A 21,796-nucleotide genomic window follows, 5' to 3' on the forward strand; every position below is an offset into this window, starting at 1 on the left:
ATTATCCACAAGAAGATTTTGGGTTTAGTATATTTGTACTGCTAAGAAAAGACACTCTAGAGGCAGTCCTTCCCTTGCAAAGTACCGTGTTAACAGAAACTCGTGCATAAGAGAACTGTGTCCCTTGGTTCTAAGGGAGGCAAGGACCCAGTTCCAACATGCACAGTTTCAGGTAACGCAGTCCCAGGCAAACAAGGATGAACTATGTCTGAAAACCAGCCCAATGCTATTTAAATAAATTCCCCACCCCACCCCCCAGTTAGTACAGAAAGAAATCTGATGGTCTTTTATTATCACACCTACTCCTGGCCCATACAAACATGATTAGAAGTAAAAGGAATAGAGATTGCAAAGAAAGAAAAAACTATTCATACAGGATATGATTGTCTACATAGAAAAATTTCAAGGACTCTGCAAAGAAGTCACTAGAACAAATAAGTGAGCTTAGAAGTTTTCAGGACATATGTCAGAACCAAAAATCAAACGTATTCCTATAAATTAGCAATGAAATGAAAACATTTAGAAACAGTATCATTCACAAAAATGTTAAGAAACATAGTTCAACAAAATATATATGTACTCTGTCTACTGAAAACTACAAAACATTGATGAGAAACATAAAACACCTAAATAAATGGAGAGATCTATCGTACTAATGGATTGTTAGGTGGGTGACTATCTCCAAACTGATCTATAGATTCAACACAATCCCTATCAAAATCTCAGCATCCTCAGAACTGGAGATAACATCTGTATCTCCCAAATCCCAAAGCCAGTTTTGTTCTTTGACTCTGTACGGTTTCTAAGCATTTTCAAGCCCTAAAGATCCAAAGTTATACACTGTATAACTGATCTAACATAATGAAACTCATCAGAATGAATTATCTCCAAGATAGAGAACAACTAGGAAGCCAGGGTGTGCAAAGCATGATAAAATAAATAAGGCGACCACAAAAGAATCATGGGTTTCATACCAGCGCTGGATATAGTCTCTCTACTACAACTGTAATGTTTCACTATTGTTAAATCCTATAAAAATAATAGAGTAAGTTAAACTCTGCTCAGTTATGCAAAAACTGATTTCCTTCACTGAGAAACCTGTGAAATAAAGAAAAAAAATCTGCATTTTGGGAGGTGACAGAGGTGCTGATTGTACAACATGGTGAATGTACTAAATGCTAACTTAATTGTACACTTTAAAATGGTTTTTCATTATGTGAATTTCACTTCAATAAAAATGATATTACTGAAAAGTATCTAAATTTATTATTATTTTTTAAAGATTTTATTTATCTGACAGAGAGATAGCATAAGTAGGCAGAGCAGCAGGCAGAGGGAGAGGGAGAAGCAGGCTCTCTGCTGAGCAGGGAGCCGGATGTGGGGCTCGATCCCAGGACCCCAGGATCATGACCCGAGCCGAAGGCAGCCGCTTAACTGACTGAGCCACCCAGGCACCCTTAAATTTATTATTAACTGGTATGGAGTATCTAAAAAATAATGGAATCAAGAAATCTCCAAGGGAAAGGGGACTAGAGAGAGGACCTAATTCATCCTAATGATCCAGAAACACTATCCAATTTTTGTATAATTCTCTTCTTATCAACAAAGATGCTATTATTTTAGCGTTTCTATTTTATTTTTAAGTAATCTCTACACCCAACACAGGGCTCGAACCCCAACCCCGAGATCAAGAGTCGCACACTCCACAACCGAGCCAGCCAGGCGCCCCTATTTTAGGTTTAAATAGTAAACTCTCACTATCCAAGTAGATTTGAATTTTTAGATGGATTTATTATACCAGACTTTGTTACACACATGATTTAATCCATGTGTTTTTCTTATAATCACAATTTCTATAACATGTCATATATCATTATAATAAAATTACTTGCCTGATTATCCTTCCCCCAAAGCACACTGTCAAGGGCAGGAGCTATTTTTTTTCCCCTGTGCTTACATAGTGCTGAGAAAAGTGTTCAACAGCAACTCAAGTTTCACAAACGTTTCTTCACCCAATACAGGGTTTTTGTGTTTTTTGTTATAACTGCACTGATTATTTCTCCCATCTTCTTTTTCCATAATAATGAACTCAGTTACTTATTATTTTCTTGCTGCATATCTTGCTTTCTCAGAGCCCAGTGAAAGAGCCATCTAATTCACGGGTGCAAAGCATAACATGGGGCCTATCAAACACAGACCTTTTTTGTGTGCCTATGTCCCTTTCTAGCCCTTTCTAATGATTTGTGGCTACTTTGATACCTAATACGAACAAACTCCATAGCACATTAATATTTGAGCACCTACTATTTGTGAATACAGTGACTAATGTTTGCCTGAACAGAAAAAGCGCCTTCTACTTACAGCCACAGCTTCTGTTTTCACATCATCGTTGCTATCTGGGGCAGTTAGCTCTATGAGGACGGGGCACACTTTGGTCTCCACATCAAATCGCTCAATTAACTCCTGCTCCAGCAGAGCCAGCAAAGCGGCCTGACTTGTTTTTCTTACCTAGGAAAAAATTCAGCAGTATAAACAAAGTACATACATGATATAACAAAATTCTATTACTTGATTTTCACAATATTGAAGACTTTTTATCTCAACTTAAAGGGATTCATAACTGGCAAAACCTTGCAAATAAAAACTTGTCGCCATTTCCTCCAGCTACTGCAAAGACAGAACTTGGTAGATTGCGATACGACAAATGTAATGGAACAGAAAAGCCATCCTTGTGGGGCACCTGGGTGGCTCAGTCAGTCGGGCACCCGACTCTTGATTCCAGCTCAGGTCATGATCTCAGGGTCTGGGATTGAGCCCTGCGTTGGGTACCCCACTCAGTGGAGAGTCTGCTTCTCTCCCTCTCCCTCTGCCCCACCTCCCGGCTCGCATGCTCTCATGCATGCAAAAGAAAAGCCATCCTTGTGAAAGGTGGCTCCCAAATTACCAAACTTTCTGAGGGACACCCATGAGGGTACCATGTTCTCACACGGCTACTGGGCATCACCTTGTAACGGCATTAAGGAGACGTCCTAGATTTGCCAGACTCTCAACATACCTTGTCTAAGACACATGGTCATTTTGAAAAACAGAGTAACGAAGTTAAGAGGAAAAAACACTCAAATGAGACCAGCTAGGGGAGGCCATTCTACATACATCATACTACATGCATTTCCAGTAAGAACCTGTAAATGGCACTCTTACCTGATTATTCTGATCTGCGAGATATCTAACCACAATAGGTAGTAAGTATTTGGAAAAAGCATATGGGATTGAAGGCCGGTTTTCTTGACAAAACAATGCAATATGAGGCACCTGTTCCATCAGCTCTGCTCTCACGGTTGGTTCTATTGAAATAAGAGAAAAGTGAGCAAACACATTCTCCCACAGTAACAAAATCTTTGCCTGGGCTTAAGACTGTTTAGGAAAGCTTTGGACTTCCATCGTTGGCATAAAAAGGACTTACACAACGTTCTCTAACTCTAGGAACCTTTTCACAATCATATGCAGGTCAATCCCATGAGTAAAAGGAAGACCCTATTCCCATCCCAGGCTTCTATCTTCCTACTGTGTACCAAGTATGCAATCATTTCCTATTATGACCAAATTTATCCATCACCTACATTGTGTCACATATGTTAGGGGTTAAAAATCCAATATTCACATCAATAAAATATGTATTATCTATGAACTATTAAAGAGCCTCCTAGGACTATTTAAGAGCCTCATACGGACCGGTTCCTAAGCTAAATTTAATCAATGAATAAGAATTCATGGATAAAATTAAGACTATAATGGTAAGTGACTGTTAAAGTAGACCAATCAAGTTAAAGAAATAAAAAAAATCTGAAAAGACCCAAGTATGTACAGCAAATTTCAGTATGATAAACACACCATTTCAAATCTCTGGGTTTCAAAAGGATGAACTGCCTAAGAGTAATGGCAGGAGAATCAGATATGTGATAAAAAGAAGATTCCTATCCTGCACATCATAAATGAATTCTAAGTTAAAGTTCCAAACTGTTTTTAAAGATGAAAAGCACTAAAAGACATTAAAAAAAAAAAAAGTTTAATCTTAAAAAGCCCTTCCAAGGCAAACAAAACCCCAACACCAACTTAGAGACCAACTAATCTTACTTTATAAAGCCACCATTACAGACAACAGGTACCACACTCAGTTAAAAGGCAAACCAGCCTGGGAGAAAATACACATATAACAAAGTATTGATAACTAAAGATACAAAGAACCCATTGTTCAAATGAACACAAGACAGACAAGGATACGGACAAGCAATTCTCAGAAGAAATGCAAGTGACTAAGACACATACAGACATGATGGATTATCAGTACAATTCATTCCATCAGACCTAACTGGAACTTCGGTATTAATGATTGTATCATTACAGTTACTTTAAGGTAAACATGCATGCATGGGTCCGGAGGAACTTTAAATTTCAACAAACAGAAATTAATGAAACTATCAGCAGAAAATGTACTAGCATCTTAAAAAGCTAAGAATCTTACCAACAAACCAATATTTGGAATTTCTATTACATGGCTTGCCATGTGAAGTTAGACAGTAATTGAACAAAATAGTGCTTCTGTTTTGAAAAATACTTAGTTTAAAAAAAAAAAAAGACATAGCCTCTCCTTTTCCTCATTGACCCTGAATTTGCTAACACTGACCTAATACTTATATATATTTTTGAAGCAAAAGAAGGATACAAGTTACAGTTCTGGTTAAGAATGAAATCAGCAGGGGTGCCTGGGTGGCTCAGTCAGTTGGGCATCTGCCTTTGGGCTCAGGTCATGATCTCAGGGATCGAGCCCCATGTCAGGCTTCTTGCCCAGCTGGGAGTCTGCTTCTCCCTCTCCCTCCGCCCCTCCCCACCGCTCATTCTCTCTCTCTCAAATAAATAAAATCTTAAAAAAAAAAATGAAATCAGTAACTTCTCTTTCTTCAAAGCCATGCTTAGGCAAAAAAAAAAAAAAAAATGGAACAAAACAGAGTCAAGAAATGAACGAACTGTGAGTCGTCTGGGAAGAACTGAAGTGCTGGGGAGGGATTTCAGAGCTACTATGATGGTTGAAGGGAATGAAGGAAGAAAGGGGAGTTGAGCCTAATGTCTCTAACTTGGTGGGCTGGGCGGATCATGACTACTGAAAAATATACAGCTGCAAAAAATAATGCATATATTCTAGTGTTCTAAGCAAAGAGCTCAGAACCTTAAAATCTCTCATCTGCCTATTCCTTATCAATATTTACCTTGATTTCTTTATTCCCCTAAAGTTGTTATTCATATTTTTAGGATTTTATATAGCAAATGCTTGTTTAGATTTACTACTAATTTAGTTTTTTTTCCCTTATCAGTACATCTTTCATCCAAATCTTTTCTGGTTCAATTAAAAAATATAGCTATAAATGGAGTTACACACCAACAACCTGATAAGCTTCAGAAGTATAAAGAAGCTAGACACAGAAGAACATATTCAGTATGATTCCATATAAAGTTCAGAGGAGCAAACTAATCTAAACACTTAGCAGTCAAAACACGGATTACCCTGGGGAAGAAGAGGACAGAAATGAGGAGGTGCCCCGAAATGGGTTCCGGGGTGCTCGTTCTATCTCCTGATCTGAGTACTAATTACATTGGTCTTCATTTCGCTTTACTTCATGGAGCTGAAAATTTATAGTCCACGTACTTTTTGTAGTGTAGTTTTATTCAATATTCAAGGAACAGAGTTCCCCAACAAGTAAGTGTTCCTGTTGCCCATCTATGTCACCAAGTCTGTGCGTCCTGGTACATTACTGTTCTCTATCACAAAAGCGTGCTCTAGCACGGCACAGTATAAACCCCTACAATCTACACCTCGACTGCCTTATCGAACAGCCTCATTATTTTAAACTGTAGACTCAGCAAACTACCTGTTGACCAAATGTGGCGCTATCTTGAACTCCTTAAACCTCTAAACCAGTCTTTTCTTCTCCTGAGTATGCTCCTTTCCTTCTCTGTACCTCATCATTCTATTAAATTCAACTCAATGTCACTAACTTCCTGAAATCAGCACCAATGCTCCCCATTATAATGTATTGTTTATAAGTTAGCTGCATTCATTAAATTGTTAATTTGATGACAGGAATTCTTATTCACCTTAGTAACTGTTCTAGCATTTATTCTAGAATCTGGCATAGGACTGTGCACTGTGTTACTTTTACCAAACGAACAAAAAATGTAAATGTCAATAGAGATATTTATCATGAACTCAACAACTTGAGAATATATTTTTTTAAAAATCTACAGCTGACCCTTGAACTAAGGGGGCTGGGGCACTGATCCCTCCCTGTGCAGTAGAAAATCCACATATAACTTTTGACACCCCCAAAACCCGACTACTATTAGCCTACTGTTGACTGGAAGCCTTACCAATAACAAACAGTTGATTAACACATATTTTTATCTTAGATGGATATCTTAGAATACAGTACACTGTATTCTTACAATAAAGTAAGCTGGCGAAAAGAAAGAAAAAATCATAAGGAAAATGCATTTATAGTACTGTATTCATCAAAAAAAATCTGTATCAATAGATCTGCACAGTTCAAACCCATGTTCAAGGGTCAACTACATATACCTACATATATTTATAAAAACAAGCACTATAGGTGGCAAACAGGTAAAAGAAAATAAACACAAATTCCTCCCTAAAGAGTATCTATTCTACTAAGAAAGGAATAAATAACCATAATGCAAAAAATAAATAAGTGAAAATTATAATTGATGAGCTTCTCCTAAAACCATTCTGGAACAAGCATATACACATAAGCAAGTACATACATCATCATTAGACAGATTATTTGTAAGCTTACCAATTTTTTTCTACCCTATAGGAAAATAAAAAACACTTAAGGCTTATATAAATAGAACATATTCCCATAAAACAAATTGCTCACCAAAAGATGAGCCCATCTAAAAATTAAAAAATGAGACTGCTTACATACAAAAGAGTTTGTTAAAAAGTGAAAAACAGGGGCGCCTGGATGGCTTAGTCGTTAAGCATCTGCCTTCGGCTCAGGTCATGATCCCAGGGTCCTGGGATCGAGCCCCGCACTGGGCTCTTTGCTCGGTGGGAAGCCTGCTTCTCCCTCTCCCACTCCCCCTGCTTGTGTTCCCCCTCTCGCTGTCTCTGTCAAATAAATAAAATCTAAAAAATAAATAAATAAATAAAAGTGAAAAAAACACATTTTAATAGAGACAATGGGTTTAAGAAAAAAATATATTTTTGAATTGTTTCTAAAATAAAAAATAAAGATATGCATATGACTTAAGATTAGGTTAAAATGGTAAGTTGTATGTTATGCATATTTTGCCTCAAGAAAAAAATATTTTTAAAAAACTTAATAGAACCATATTCCAAGCCTGAAGTCAGGTTTATCTCTTTCGTAAGCAGACCCTCCTATCTTCGCTTTGGAGACAAAACGCTCTAGTTTTATCATGACTGATTCACATTTTTCACAAGTGAGAAAGCATAGGAAAAGGAAGCATTCTATATTTGCTTAAAAAAAAAAAACAGCCCACTCCCTCGCTTTTAAAATTTATTCAAAGGTGCCTTCTTAGCGCAGTGGGCAGCGCGTCGGTCTCATAAAATTTATTCAAAATTATTTTTAAGTTTTTAGTAATCCTAAAATATTAACATACATGATGCAAAAACAATTTTTAGATTTTTCTGATGAGAAATTTCCAAAATTAAACTAAACAGACCGACTACAAAATGTGGCTCTTAGAAAGGTTTTTCTTCTTACTGATGTATTTGGTAATTAGGAAATCTTTTAGAGAAGTCTCATATCACACTAAGTTTTTCATTAGTTTTTAAAACCTCAAATTTGGTAAAAGAAACCTTTCTCTGCATAAGCATATACCTGAATCGTCAGCTAATCTGCTAATTCTTTCCAAAACAGCAATGCAATCTCTTTCATCATCACAGACTTCCCTCAACGTGTCCAGCAAACTCCGGGCCACCATTTGTCTAACAGAAAAAGAAAATGATATAGTGTTTAGTGGTGTTAGTAAGTAATATGTAGAATTCCAAAACGTAGAATCTACATGGTTTTAAAGAATTTCTTAATACATTTTATAACATACATTAAGTCACTAATTTCCTAAGTGACAAATGCCAGTATGGATTTTATTGTAACAGGATGAGAATGAATATTTACCAAAATACTTTTCATCTTTAACTGAAGTGACAAATTTTTAGGTCACTGAAAATTCTATAAAATTTCCAACAGTTACCTTCAACTATCAAATAATAGGAAAATACACACATTCTTCATTATATATCTTCAGTATATACAAACACACACATTCATTTTTACTAAGTGAGTTTTATACATCTATACTCAAAAAATTTAAGACTCAGTTTTCCCAGAAAACTGATACAGGTATTCTGAGGACCACAGCTGGAGAAATAATGCATTAGGAAGAGTGTCCCAGTCCCCTTAAATATCACCTGGCACACAGTAGGTATATAACATCATTTGTTGAAAGAATAATATACCCCTCAGTAATCACTTTACACAAATATCAAAATTATGCCTAAGAGCAAAAAAGTAACGGTGTTTTGTTTTTGTTTGTTTTTTGACAAAAAGGAAAGAAAGAGTGCCACATGCTTACTAGGATCAAGGAGTAAACAATTACAAAAGAGGCCTTGGCTGTGATTATTAACAAAACATGTTGACTGAGACTACACATGTTAATACTACTTTAAACTGGAAAATTGGATTTTCCCTATGAAAATGAATGTAATAATTAATCATTCCACTTCCACAAGGAAAAAAATATGCACATACCTGTTAAATACGTTCTCACTTGCAGCATACTTGTCCAATCTCCCCAGTGGCGTCAACATTTCATCTTGTGAGACAAAGTCCAGGGCTGAAGGTATAATAATCACATCAGACTCTGAGCTGTAGTCATCCACACCAACTATCAGAGACATCAGAAATACTCCTTATAACACTTTGAAACTAAAAAGTACTCCTTGCCTGTCTGAAGCAGCATAAGTAAGACTGCCTTTAATGTTTCTGGAGGGGTATAAAGGATCACGAGAGACTCTTACATCAACTCAGAAGCCATGAATGACTCAAGGATGCTCCCTCTCCTTTTTCTACAGGTATGTCTAGTTGTCTCTAGAAACACAGCGGTCAGAGGCTCCAGAAACTCAGCATGGGGTGATTACCGAGAACTTAACATGTTCAATCAGAACACTAACAATGTGTGAATAAATAAAATGTCAAACACTGGTAAAGTAAATTCTGAAATGCAGTAAGAATAACTCACATTATAAGCAAAAGAACAAATGTAAGAATTACAGCAGACTTCTCATCAGAAACAATATAAGCCAAGAGACAGTAGAGCATTCCTTAAAGTACTAAAAGGAAAAAAAAAACCACAAAAAAACAAAAAACAATGTCAACCTACAACTCTACACCCAGTAAACAAACATCTTTAAAGTATCTCTGAAATTCGTATCTTTCAAATACAAAGATTTCAGACACACAAAAGCTGACAGACATCATCACCAGCAAACCTGCACTACAAGAAATATTAAAGTCCTTCAAGCAAAAAGAAAATTTTACCAATTGGAAATCTAGATCTATACAAAGGAATGAAGAGCAGTAGAAATGGTAAATATGTGGGTAAATACAAAGATTTTTCTCATTTAAAAGTCTCTTTGAAAGATAATTAAGGTAAAAATATGGACTGCAAAAAAAAAAAAGAAAGATAAAAAATGTACTGTGGGGACTCTTAACTAGAATGAACAAACTGATGGTCACCAGAAGAGAGGTGGGTGGGGGGATGGGTGAACAGGTGATGGGGATTCAGGGGGCACTTGTGATGAGCACCAGGTGTTGTATGCAAGTGCTGAATCACTGTATTGTACATCTGAAACTAACTACACTGCATGCTCACTGGAATTTAAAAAAAAACTTTAAAAAAATGTACTTTAATCAAGCTCCCTGCTCAGCAGGGAGTCTGCTTCTCCCTCTGACCTTCCCCCCTCTCATGCTCTCTCTCTACCATTCTCCCTCTCAATAAATAAATAAATAAATCTTTTAAAAAATGTACTTTGGGTTTCTTACATAGAAGTTAAAATATATGACTATAATAGCACAAAGGTAGGAAAAGGGCAAAGTACACTGTCCTAAAGTTCTTACACCGTATGTGAAGAGATGCATATTATTTGAAGGCAGACTGTTTAAAGATGTATACTAATTATAAACTCTACAGTAGCCATTAAACATCAAAAAAAAACCCCACCAAAGATATATGGCTAGTATGCCAATAAAGGCCATAAAATGGAATGATAAAAAAAAAAAATACTCAATCCAAAAGGCAGAAAAGGAGGATAAAAGGAGACACAGAACATGGGGCACCTGGGTGGCTCACATGGTTGGGCGACTGCGTTCGGCTCAGGTCATGATCTCAGGGTCCTGGGATCGAGTCCCACATCAGGCTCCCAGCTCAGCGGGAAGCCGGCTTCTCTCTCTGACCCTCTCCCCTCTCATGCTGTTTCCCTCTCTCTCTCAAATAAATAAAATCTTTTAAAAAAATTTAAAAAAAAAGGAGAGATAGGACAAGCAGAAGAGAAATAGCAAGATGTGAGATTTAAACCCAACAATATCAATAACCATGCTGAACACAAATAGTCTCAATACCCCAATTAAAAGGCAGAGATTTTCAAACTGGATTAAAAATAACACCTAACATTAAAATAATTATTTATATAGTGCAAATTTTATACAGTTTATGCTGATCTACGATTCACAGCAAAGTATTTATTTTGAATCAGAAAGTTGTAAAAACCTCTCAGATGCTCTCATTTGGCCTGTTTTCTCTTTCTAGCACAGGACTGTTGAGCTAGCATGACCTCGAAGGCACCTTTATGCAGGCTCTAGAATTCTATGACTATGACCAAACTGTTTCATCAGTCTCATACTTGTTAATCTTAAAGATAACCATTAAAAACATGATTCTGGTCCTTAGGAAGCCAGGACTCCTAGAACGGCGACCGTTCAACATTGCCGTGTACAAGGCAAGCTTGGAGCACTTCCTCTAAATGCAGACTGCCAAGTCGCATATTCAAATACTGCTTATGTAGGTTTGGAGTGAGCCCCGGGAGCACTCATTTTTAATAAATACCCCTACTAATTCAAATGCAGATTGTTGAACAACCATATTTAAGAAACATACTGTTAGAGGGCAGCAAAATCGTATTGTGCTTCAACTTCGGACACCACTCTATCCATCACGGTTGACAATTACTTCTCTACAAAAGACAGTGTTCTATTCTGCCACAGGCACTGGTGACAAAGCTTCACTTCTATTTCCCATAACTGTTGCCTCCTGCCAGTATCTGTGGAATCACTCTGGCCTGAACCCTCCTTTCTGGAATTCAAGATTTCTTTATATCAATTCTTGATTGGACTGAGGCGGCTCTGGATCTCATCTTTATGGAGGCCACAAGAATTTGGTTACCATAGTTACAGACTGCACACTTAGGTCTTACCCAGTCATCCTGCAAATGTCTGGCACAGGTTACAAAAAAGAGAAATAAGAAAATAATCAACAAAAAAGACTATTACCACTAATGAAAAAATCCTACCGTGTATACTGAGTGACGGTACAGTAAATAACATCCTCTGATAAAACAGACAACATAGAGGTAGTAAATGTAGCTGTGCTGTTATAGTTTATGCAAAGTAGAACACTAAATAGATTGAGAAATTAAAGATAGAAATCATAATCCTTATGAGTATTCTCTAAAACAAGTAAGAAAGAAGAGCTAGGAAGCCAATGGGGGAATTAAAATGAATACTAAAAAATATCATTAACCCAAAAGAAAGTCAGGAAAAAAGCAACAGAGGGGGAAAAAAAGAGACAGAAAAAAAAGCAGACCTAAATCCAACCAGATCAATAATTACATTACATACAAACGGACTAAACATTTAAAAGCAGAGATCCCCAACTAACAAAAAAGTAACACCCAACTATAGCCTATCCACCAGAGAGAGAGTTTTAAAGCCAAAATTTCGATGAATAGGTTGAAGAAAAAAAGAATTTTTTTAGAAAAGATAAAACATGAAACAGTAAGCCTAAGAAAGCCAAAGTGGTGATATTATGATTAGACAAAATAGACAAAGACAAGGACTATTACTGCAGATGAAGGGAGACATTTCATGCCTCCATACCCCACCAGAGCGCTTTCTTTCTGGAGAACTAAAGTTTATGGATTCTTGGACACTATGGCAGCAATAGCCTTTTAGGGCTTCAAAGCCTTAAATACCTAGGCTCCTCCACTGATGAAGTAAAAAAAATCAGGTCATCTTTTCATGTTATTTGAAATTTCAAATTGACCAAAAAGCATATAAAAACAATGATCACTCTAAAATGCTTTTTCAAATTATCTGACCTCCCCAAATTCCCACACTTCCTCTTCCCCAGTAAATTCACTGTCCTAGTTGAAGGGCAACCAGGACGCAGCGGAAGAAGGGAGAGGACTTGCAAGCTCTGCATAAGAGACAGAATTCCAACAAATACTTAGGTAGGCAATCTTCATTTTTCAAAACCTCGTAATTATAAAAAAGCTTCCATGAAAAAGCTATATGACATCTTTTTAAAAAGTTTTTTACTTAAGTTTTTTACTTTAATTCCAGTATAGTTAACATACAGTGTTATATCAGTTTCAGGTGTACAATATAGTGATTCAACAATTCTATACGTTACTCAGTGCTCATCATCATAAGTGTACTCTTTAATCTTTTAATGAAAACTTGTGGGTTTTAGTGAATTCTAATAGAATAGAATCCTAATAGAAGAGAATTCCTAAGAGGAATAGAAACCTAGAGTACAAACTGAAGCCTTATATTTAAGGCATCATATGGCAAAGGCCCAAAACATAAATTAGACTCAACAGATCCTTCTAGTTCCAAATTATAAGAACCAAACGTGTTACAATACAAATAAAGAGATCAAGAAAAAAAATGAGAAAGTAACCATAGAAAAATGACATTTCTCTCTGTTAACTTCTAAAACAGAAAACTTCCCTTTGTATAAAGCTAAGAGATCTTACAGTGGAAAAGAGAAAATATCCTTACATTTCAGGATGTATCCTCTGCCTATTCTCAGCTCCTTGCTCCAGCACCAACAGAAATCCAAAGGAGCAGAAAGCAATGACCCAATTTTTAGCTGTTTTAAATTTAAGGAAAATACTAAAGTTTAAAAGTGGAAGTTTGAAGAAGATTAATTTAACCCCTACACAGTGACAGCAAAAAGTGGTGTGAAAAGGGCAGACACTCTTCTAAAATAAGACAGATCTAGGTTCAAATCTCATGTTTTGCTACTCATGAACTATGTGAACTTACAGAAATACCTAATTAATTTGAGTCGGCTTCCTCATCTATAAAATACCGCAAGACTTCAACAAAGGGAAAGGCTTTTAAGACACACATTCTAAGATAATGTCTATAAAGTCTCTAACATAGTGTCAGGCAAATAAGTAAATGTTCCCTCCCCTCTGCATTCAGGTCTGTTTCTAGATACAGATAATCTCAATGTGGTTTCCATGTGTTTTTATATGTTTTCATCCATTTCAACCAGTAAGTAGGGCAGCACATATACTGGGAGTGCCAAGTACTCAACAAGGAACACAGATATAAACACTAGACAAAAGTGTACGCATGTAAGTACGTATGTGCAGATACATGTACACACATATAGACATATATAGGAAGAAAAGATACATGGTGTAAGAATAAATACATACAAAATATACTGTTAACTATTATATGTTGTTAGTTATTACGTGTCTAAATCTGCGCTGGTTAGTACAAGAAGACTTGAAAAAGTCAGGCAGTTCTTGGAAAATACACCGGAGTTGCCAAGCAGCACAGAGGGCGGGACAAGGGCCTTCCCGGCAGAGAGACCTAAGGATGGTGAGGGAGGAGAGACAAACCACAGCAGGTCTGGCGAACTGCCCAAGGACTGCAGCGCAGGTGGGACACAGGGTTCCTACAGAAGCGAGTCAGAAAGAGGAGGGAGGGGCCAACCAAAATCAACCTAGCCTTCTAATTTTTAAAAAGTAACATCATTACATTTTGCAGTATCCTCTTACCTGGCTAGAGAAGTCACACTGCCACCCTGTAATTAGGAATGGCATAGGAATGCTAAGCAACAACTTAAATTCAATAGTAGTTACCTCCTTTGGGCAACAGACAATTCCAGGCAACATATATGCTTATTCAACTGTGCTACACTAAGACTTTATTAAAATTCTCGATTATTAATTAAAATCATGTTTTTAGAGTTAAGCAAGAAGCAAAGATCATAATGTCTTTTCCAAGCCAAAAGACCTTTTGCCTTTACACAGCATTCTAAGAGAACCCCAGGTAGCACATTACTTTTTTTTTTTTTTTTTAAGATTTTATTTGTCAGAGAGAGAGAGCGCGCAAGCAGGGAGAGAGGCAGGCAGAGGGAGAAGCAGGCTCCCTGCCGAGCAAGGAGCCTGATGTGGGACTCATATCCCAGGACCCTGGGATCACAACCCGAGCCGAAGGCAGACGCCCAACCGACTGAGCCACCCAGGCATCCCAGCACATTACTCCTCTCCCGATTATCTGATACCCTTAGTCGCTGGAGCAGGGGAGGAGGAAAGGAGTACAGAGAAGCAAGAAGAATTCTAATTCAGTGGAGACAATCCTGGTTCTACCCACATCAATACCATAAGTAAGCCTCTTTTCTATTCCTTGTTAACAATGCTCAGACATACTACAAATTCATGCTAATTTCATGCTCTTTCAATAAGAATTTTGAATCTACTATTCTTAAATCTCAACTTCTCTCAGAAAATGTTCCAAATGCCTAAGTTCCCAGAACTACCCTCAAAAAATCATCTCCCATTCCTGCCTTACTGTCACAAATGTATGTGATGAACTCTCTGACACCAAGGCAGGGGGAACAGCGCCAGTAGCCAGGAGAACAAAAGCAAGGGAGAGCAGTCTGAGTAGTGCTCCTGGCCACCATTCTACTCCTGACCACAGATATGCTTGAGAGCATGAGAAGATACAGAAGGGCTTCAGCTGTCCTGACGTGCTTCTCCAAACGTAACATCTCACTACTGCGTCTAAAGATATATTTTTCCAACAACACTGCCTTTAAACACCAAGCACCTCATCCAGGACTCTACTACAGAAACAGTTAACACTACAATGGAGGAGGGAAAATAAGGCCACGTATACTTTAGGAACGATATAAGGTAATCAGGGCAATTCTGAGTACGTGGGTTTTTTCCTGACACACTGAATCTAGAACTTAACCTTGCTATTCTCTAAAATGACTTTTTTTATCCAACTTCTCCAAGAGGTTTTAGCGGCTTCACCTCAAGATAAGCAGTCTACCCTATTTCTCCTTCACTCTTGGGGCTCTCGTCTTAAGGATCAGCAATAATTTGCCAAAATTAGAGAGCCCTTCTTAGCCCCATTGTCTGACTTCTCTACAGCACTTGACAAGGCTGACTTCTGCTATCCCAACGCCCTCCTCTAAAATTCTCTTTTCGTGGGTTCTCTGGAAGTACACCATCCTGAGTATTTTTCTACCTTTCTGGACTATTCCTATTTTTTTCTGATCGTTTTATGTAGGTAGTTTCCCTCTACTTTTGTCCTCACATTTTACACACACACACACAAACACACACACACACACACACACCCCTCTCCCCTCCCCCTTGAAAATGCATGGCTTCAACTATCACGTATAATGCAAATAACCTCCAAAATTCTGCCCTGATCCCCAGATCCACACCTGCAGGTATATCATAGAATCTCCACCTCAGTGTCACATTTGTTCTAAAAATTTAACTGCCCAAACCAATCTTATAAAAACCAGCTCTTCCTCAGGACTTTCTCCCCTGTGACCTTGAGTTCTCAAACACGAAGTCTTCAGTTACCTTTTTAACGTGCGTTTCTGGCCCCCATCATCTAATCAGTTGCTAAGAACTATAAATTCTACTTTTATAAAGTATTCTGTATTCCCACCTCTCAGTTCCCAACACCCCAATTCAGAGGTTCTGATGTCTTCTGCTGAGAGCAAACTGGGGCACTTGAATCCCATGAGGGACACAAAGATTTTCCTGGGAATGAATCAGATGGATGACTTGAAAGGATATTCTAGACCCCAACTTCCAGGAGTACTCTTATTGCAAAAATGTGTCTAGGGGTTTGGATCCTAAGGCTTTCCCTTTTACAATGTCCGGCCTCCGACGGGACAAGTTAAAGATGTATCTCTCAGCTCCAAGGCCACCATGTCACACTGCCCCAAGGTTGGAAAAACCTCCACTGTCAAAAAACGGACCCATTGAGATACTACTGGAAGTGTTAAGAGGTCAACTCTCTAAAGACTGTAACAAATACATTTACAAGTCAGATATTTTTCAATCCTTTGCTTTCAAAAAATTTGAAAAGCTGAATAGCTGATTAACTACGTTTTTTCCTTAATTTTATTATGTTAATCACACCATACATTAGTTGATGTAGTGATTCACTGTTTGCATATAACACCCAGTGCTCCATTCAATACGTGCCCTCTTTAATACCCATCACCAGGCTAACCCATCCCCCCACCCCCTCCCCTCTAGAACCCCCAGTTTGTTTCTCAGAGTCCATAGTCTCTCATGGTTCATCTCTGCCTCTGATGTCCCCCCCTTCATTTTTTCCCTTCCTACTTTTTTTAACATATAATGTATTATTTGTTGCAGAGGTACAGGTCTGTGATTCAACAGTCCTATACAATTCACAGCACTCACCATAGCACATACCCTACCCAATGTCTATCACCCAGCCACCCCATCCCTCCCACCCCTCACCACTCCAGCAACCCTGTTTGTTTCCTAAGAATTCCTCGTATCACTGAGATATGATTTAACCACATTTTTAAAAATTTTAGCATGTAAGTTGGAAGAAGTTCAAGGGAATTAGTGGCGCTGCTAACAAAACCCTTTCCATCAACTTATTTATGTCAACAAAATTTCTCAGTGCACATAGGTCTTAAAATAAAAAGTAGAAATGGATACTAAATATTGTCTCATTCTGGCAATAAATTATTCATCCATGAATACATACATCACTTTTTAAAAAGCCCCACCCAGGGGTGCCTGGATGGCCCAGCTGGTTAAGCGTCTGAGTTCAGCTCAGGTCATGATCTCAGGGTCCTGGGATGAGCCCTAGATCAGGCTCCCCACTGAGCAGGGGCGTCTGCTTCTCCCTCTTGCTCTCGCTCTGTCCCTCCCTGCACTCGTGTTCACTCGCTCTTTAAAAAAAAAAAAAAAAAAAATCTTTAAAAAAAGTAAAAGTCCCATCCATTTCGTTTAGATACCTACTCAGTAAAATTGTGTAGGAAATGGAAAGAGATCAAGAAAAAAAAGAATAGGGTAAAATTACCAATTTAAAAGTTTATTCTTGAAAATGGATGACAGTTGGTATCAAAGTGTTATGCTATGTAGATTCCATTAAAAAAAACTCTAACAGTTACAAGTTCTGCTTCAAAAAATAACTGTAAACTTAAAAACGCATGAGATAGAGTTTTTGAAACTATTTTAGGAAGTATACAGTGATTAAATCTGAAGACCACTGCCCTCAATCATGGACTTCGTTTCCCCCTCATTCTACCCCAGCTTACACATGACCACCACTTCCATCTCCCTAAAGTTCTACTCTGTTCAATACAATCCCTGCCCGTCCTCCCTCCCTTCCCTACCTCAAAAGTCCCAGCAGCCAGGATTAAGGGATAACCTTCTCATGATGTAATTCAAGGGACTCCATGATCTGGCACACCCTCTTTCCCTCTCCTGCACACAGCCCATATACAGAGGCCCATTTCCCATCACAATTCCCACAACTCTCCTGTCTTATGTGGTTATTACATCTGCCCCATTTCTGCCCTTTTACCCTCATCTCAGTTTAAATTTTACCTATTTACAAACACCATCCAGGAAGTGTTTCCTCTTCTTTCCTTCCTTTTTTTTTTTTTTTTAAGATTTTATTTATTTGAGAAACAGAAAGCACATGACCAGGGAGAGGGTCAGAGGGAGAAGCAGACTCCCCACTGAGCAGGGAGCCCGATGCGGGACTCCGGGATCATGACCCAAGACGAAGGCAGTCGCTTAACCGACTGAGCCACAGGCGCCCCTCCTCTTCTAATTAAGATCTCTTCCTCCTCTGAATCCCCCAGTCTGGGTGCCCTAGCTTTTATTCTGCCAGCACTAGCAGTGTTTGAGTTGTTTTTTCTTCTTTCATTTTCTTCTGCCTGCCCCTGGCCCCAAATAGATAAATTCCCTGAAGGCAGAGACTGTCCTCTTAATCTTTTTATTACCTAAAAAAAAGCCTAATGCTTTTCCTGAATAATGCACATTAACATTTGTTAGTGAAAGGTGGCCCATAGGGATACTTGAGGGGACCAGGGTACTTCATCCTCTGCTAAGATAGGGACAAGTTCATTAGCATATTAATGCCTCTGACAACTACCACACGGAAGAGAATGGTTAATTTGTAGGACCAGACTTTCACCAAGCTTGATCACAACACAACATCCTTCTATTCGCCACACAGTCTCTAATAATAGCCTCTAAAACAGAAGAAAAAAAAAAAAAGCAGACAATGTGTTCTCTTGCCTCCAATTTTCCCCCTGACACTACTTAGGCCACAATAAAACTTGCCAAATTTTGTTTCCCAATTCTTTACATTCTTTTTAGAAAATGAAAACGAGATGTACCTTGGAGATTTAATCGTTTTTAATAAGACTTACCCTAAGATATGGGGCTTTAAGATGATATTTTCATAAATAAACCAACAAATGAATAGGGAGAAAGGGGAAGCTCTTCTGTAAAGCAGACTGCCAGCCGGTAAATGTAAATTGATCCAAGTAAGACCCATGGACACATTCTAACACTAATGGGTAAAAGTTTCTTTGGGAATGAGGTACTTCCCCAGCGTCAAACTATTCCCCTTACTAATTACAAAAGGAAAGAACAATCTTTAGGTGGAGAAATCTTGCAGACATCGCCTTAACCAAGTGGTTAAAATTACCACCACCAATAATGGACAACTGACATCAGGTGCCTCTTGAGATGAAGCACTGAGAAAATCACAGTATTGCTTACGTAGTAATCCTGTTGGGCGGGGGGCGGGGGGCGGGCACAACCTGAATCAAATCATGAGGACACATATAAAACCAAACTGATTCTTCAAAAATATCAATATCATGAAAGAGAAAGGCTTTTAAAGAGGCACTACAACTAAATGCAATACTGGAGCCAGGATTGGAAGGATGGTTGCCATAAAAACATTATCAAACAATTGGTGAAATTTGAAAATGGACTACTTATTACATATTTGAATTGTATCAATGTTACATTTTTTAAAACTGATTGCTCATTATGAGAGAATGGCCTTGCTCTTAGGACATCCAGGCTAAGGGGCCTGATTTCTAAACTTATTCTCAAAAGATGCAAAGAAGATTAAGAACAATGTATACATTACATTGTGTGTGTATATAAATGTATAGAGAAAGTAGAGCAAACTGGCAAATTGTTAAGAGTAGTTGAAGGTAGGTGAAGAGTTTTGGGAATTAACTAACACCAGTGCAACTTCTGTGTGGGTCTGAAATTTTTCAATTAATTCAAATCAATTTTTCACATTTACTTTGAAAATAAATTACCTCATTATTTGACTGCAAGTATGGTTTTATGGCCATATTTAGCTTGGCCAGAACAATCAAGACTCACCTTAGCAAGCATGTGCTGAAGGTCTACCGTGTGATGGGTACGCTGCTATTGGTAAAGAGTAAACATGTTAGAGACCTTGGACTTAACAGTACAGTGCAGGGGCAGCAAACCCCATGGCCCGCAGGTGAAACTGGCCCCCATAGTTTATTGGCAGACAGCCCTGCTCATTCATTTCTGTACCGCCTGTGGCAACTTTCATCCTACACTGGCAGACCTGAGTAGTTGCAACGGAGACCACGTGGCCTAAAAAACCTAAAATATTTACAGTCTGGTCCTTCACTGAAACTTTCCAATCCCTGGTCTGGGAACGTAACAGAAATGCGATTAAGTCATTGCTTGGGGGAAAAAAAATGAATAAAGACAAACTACAAATTTGAAGGACCATATGACTTAGTCTTTATAGCCTCAAGCAACAGGTATGCTGTTTCAATTTGTACTTTGTGACAATATGTTCATCAGATAGCCTTCCTTTAAATATAAATATTAAAAGCTTACTAAATCCTTAGAAATGATCTTTACTGAGACATATAAAGCCGTCGTATAGCATGTTTAATTCCTAATTGAAGGTAAGCAAGAATAATTTCCTAAAGTTCATTCTATGTGAGTATTCTAAAAACATTTCCCTCAAGTGTACATATAAATAAAAGCGGCATCAGTGTGTTTATCTACTGTCAAATTAGTTACCAAGATCACACTCCGTACCGGCCAGAGGAGCATGCAGCACAACAAAGCCCTTGCAGGCGGGGATCTCTTCTACATTATAGCCGTGTTGTTTGTTCCCTTCAGTGAGGGAACATTTTCCTTACAGTCTTATTAACCCAATTACTTTGGTTTGTAATCCTTTTTTCCAGAGGTAATCCAAATATAAAATTAGAGCTAATCCAGGTCCAAATTACCACCAACCTCTAATACTCTAATAAATGGAGTCTTGAATTTATTTGAAGTTTTGAAATTATTTCTACCAAAAACTAATAGATTTAAATGTAAAAAATGACTTATATCAAGTCTGACTTTGACTATAAATTTAATGCAGTATAGTAAATTTAAATATAAATTCAGATTTTGGAAAGGCCACTTGAGATGATGATCATATTAGATCCCACTAATGGTCTTACCCACTTTTACTGCAACGACTGGCTCTCCCATACATGAGTGCTTTAAAACACAAAGAAAAACTGTATTTTGCTCCTAACATTTCTATGACAGACAGGAGCAACTTAGGACAAAAATCATTTTACCCACCAAATACTTAGAACATGTTAGTACCTTTATATCCTCCAGAACCTCTAGGAGGTTAATGACCTAAGTAAGTGATAAATTAAGGAAAGTCAAATTGGAAGGCAGTAAGAATATAGTAGTAAAAGGTAATAAAGAAAGATTGTGTCACACAGATTCATTAACCTAACATTTTCAAGTTAGGTGACTGAGCAAATTATTTAACCATCAGATAAGCCTCATCGGATACCACTTTTGTAACTGTGGTTACCACAGATCTCACGGGGAATACTATAAGGAAAGTACAATGCTCAACACACAGTATGACCATAAATGGTAATCAAAAAAATAAAATCCAAATTTTACCCACCTCCCTTTTGCACCCAAAGAGCTATGTGAGATGGTATCTAGGAAAAGAACATCAAAACCCACAAGATCTGAATTGTATTCTAGCCTCCACCACCTTGCCGCTTTTATCTGGGGGACTTTGAGCCTAAACTTTCTTCTGCTTGAAGGACAAAGATACCATCTGCCCTCTAGCTCTTGATTTCAGTAATTTTGGAATCACTGGCTCAAGAGGTACAGCACAGCTCACAATTTTAAAGTCTGTGTGATCCTCTAGATGATATGGCAAACCAATTTAAAATATAAAATTCAACATTTGTTCACCAGTATTCTTTTGCTACCATAAAGCCTGGTCCGAAATGTGCTTAGCATGATGGAAATAAACAAGGTGTTGCTTTTCTTAAT

The 21,796-nt window shown here is 37.9% G+C and overlaps 1 protein-coding gene across 5 annotated transcripts in view; it reads right to left on the minus strand.

Annotated features, from left to right (window-relative positions):
• The window catches only part of PPP4R1 (protein phosphatase 4 regulatory subunit 1), a 58,731-nt gene that overhangs the window by 29,999 nt on the left and 6,936 nt on the right, over positions 1-21,796 (minus strand). For 2 of the 5 annotated variants that reach the window (XM_073898532.1, XM_073898534.1), the window contains exons 2-5: positions 8,847-8,931; positions 7,917-8,023; positions 3,202-3,344; positions 2,362-2,508 (exon numbers count right to left, since the gene is read on the minus strand). In XM_073898532.1, coding sequence (XP_073754633.1) covers positions 2,362-2,508; positions 3,202-3,344; positions 7,917-8,023; positions 8,847-8,905 — 456 coding nt within the window. In that variant the 5' untranslated portion in view covers positions 8,906-8,931. Of the gene's footprint in view, positions 1-2,361; positions 2,509-3,201; positions 3,345-7,916; positions 8,024-8,846; positions 8,983-19,831; positions 19,877-21,796 lie in introns of those variants that run through there. The other 3 variants (XM_073898533.1, XM_073898531.1, XM_025886512.2) reach the window with 3 other exon arrangements.

This window comes from Callorhinus ursinus, unplaced genomic scaffold, assembly GCF_003265705.2.
Source record: "Callorhinus ursinus isolate GAN/ISIS: 27379988/994484 unplaced genomic scaffold, GSC_fseal_2.0 scaffold11, whole genome shotgun sequence".
NCBI classification, from domain to species: Eukaryota; Metazoa; Chordata; class Mammalia; order Carnivora; family Otariidae; genus Callorhinus; species Callorhinus ursinus.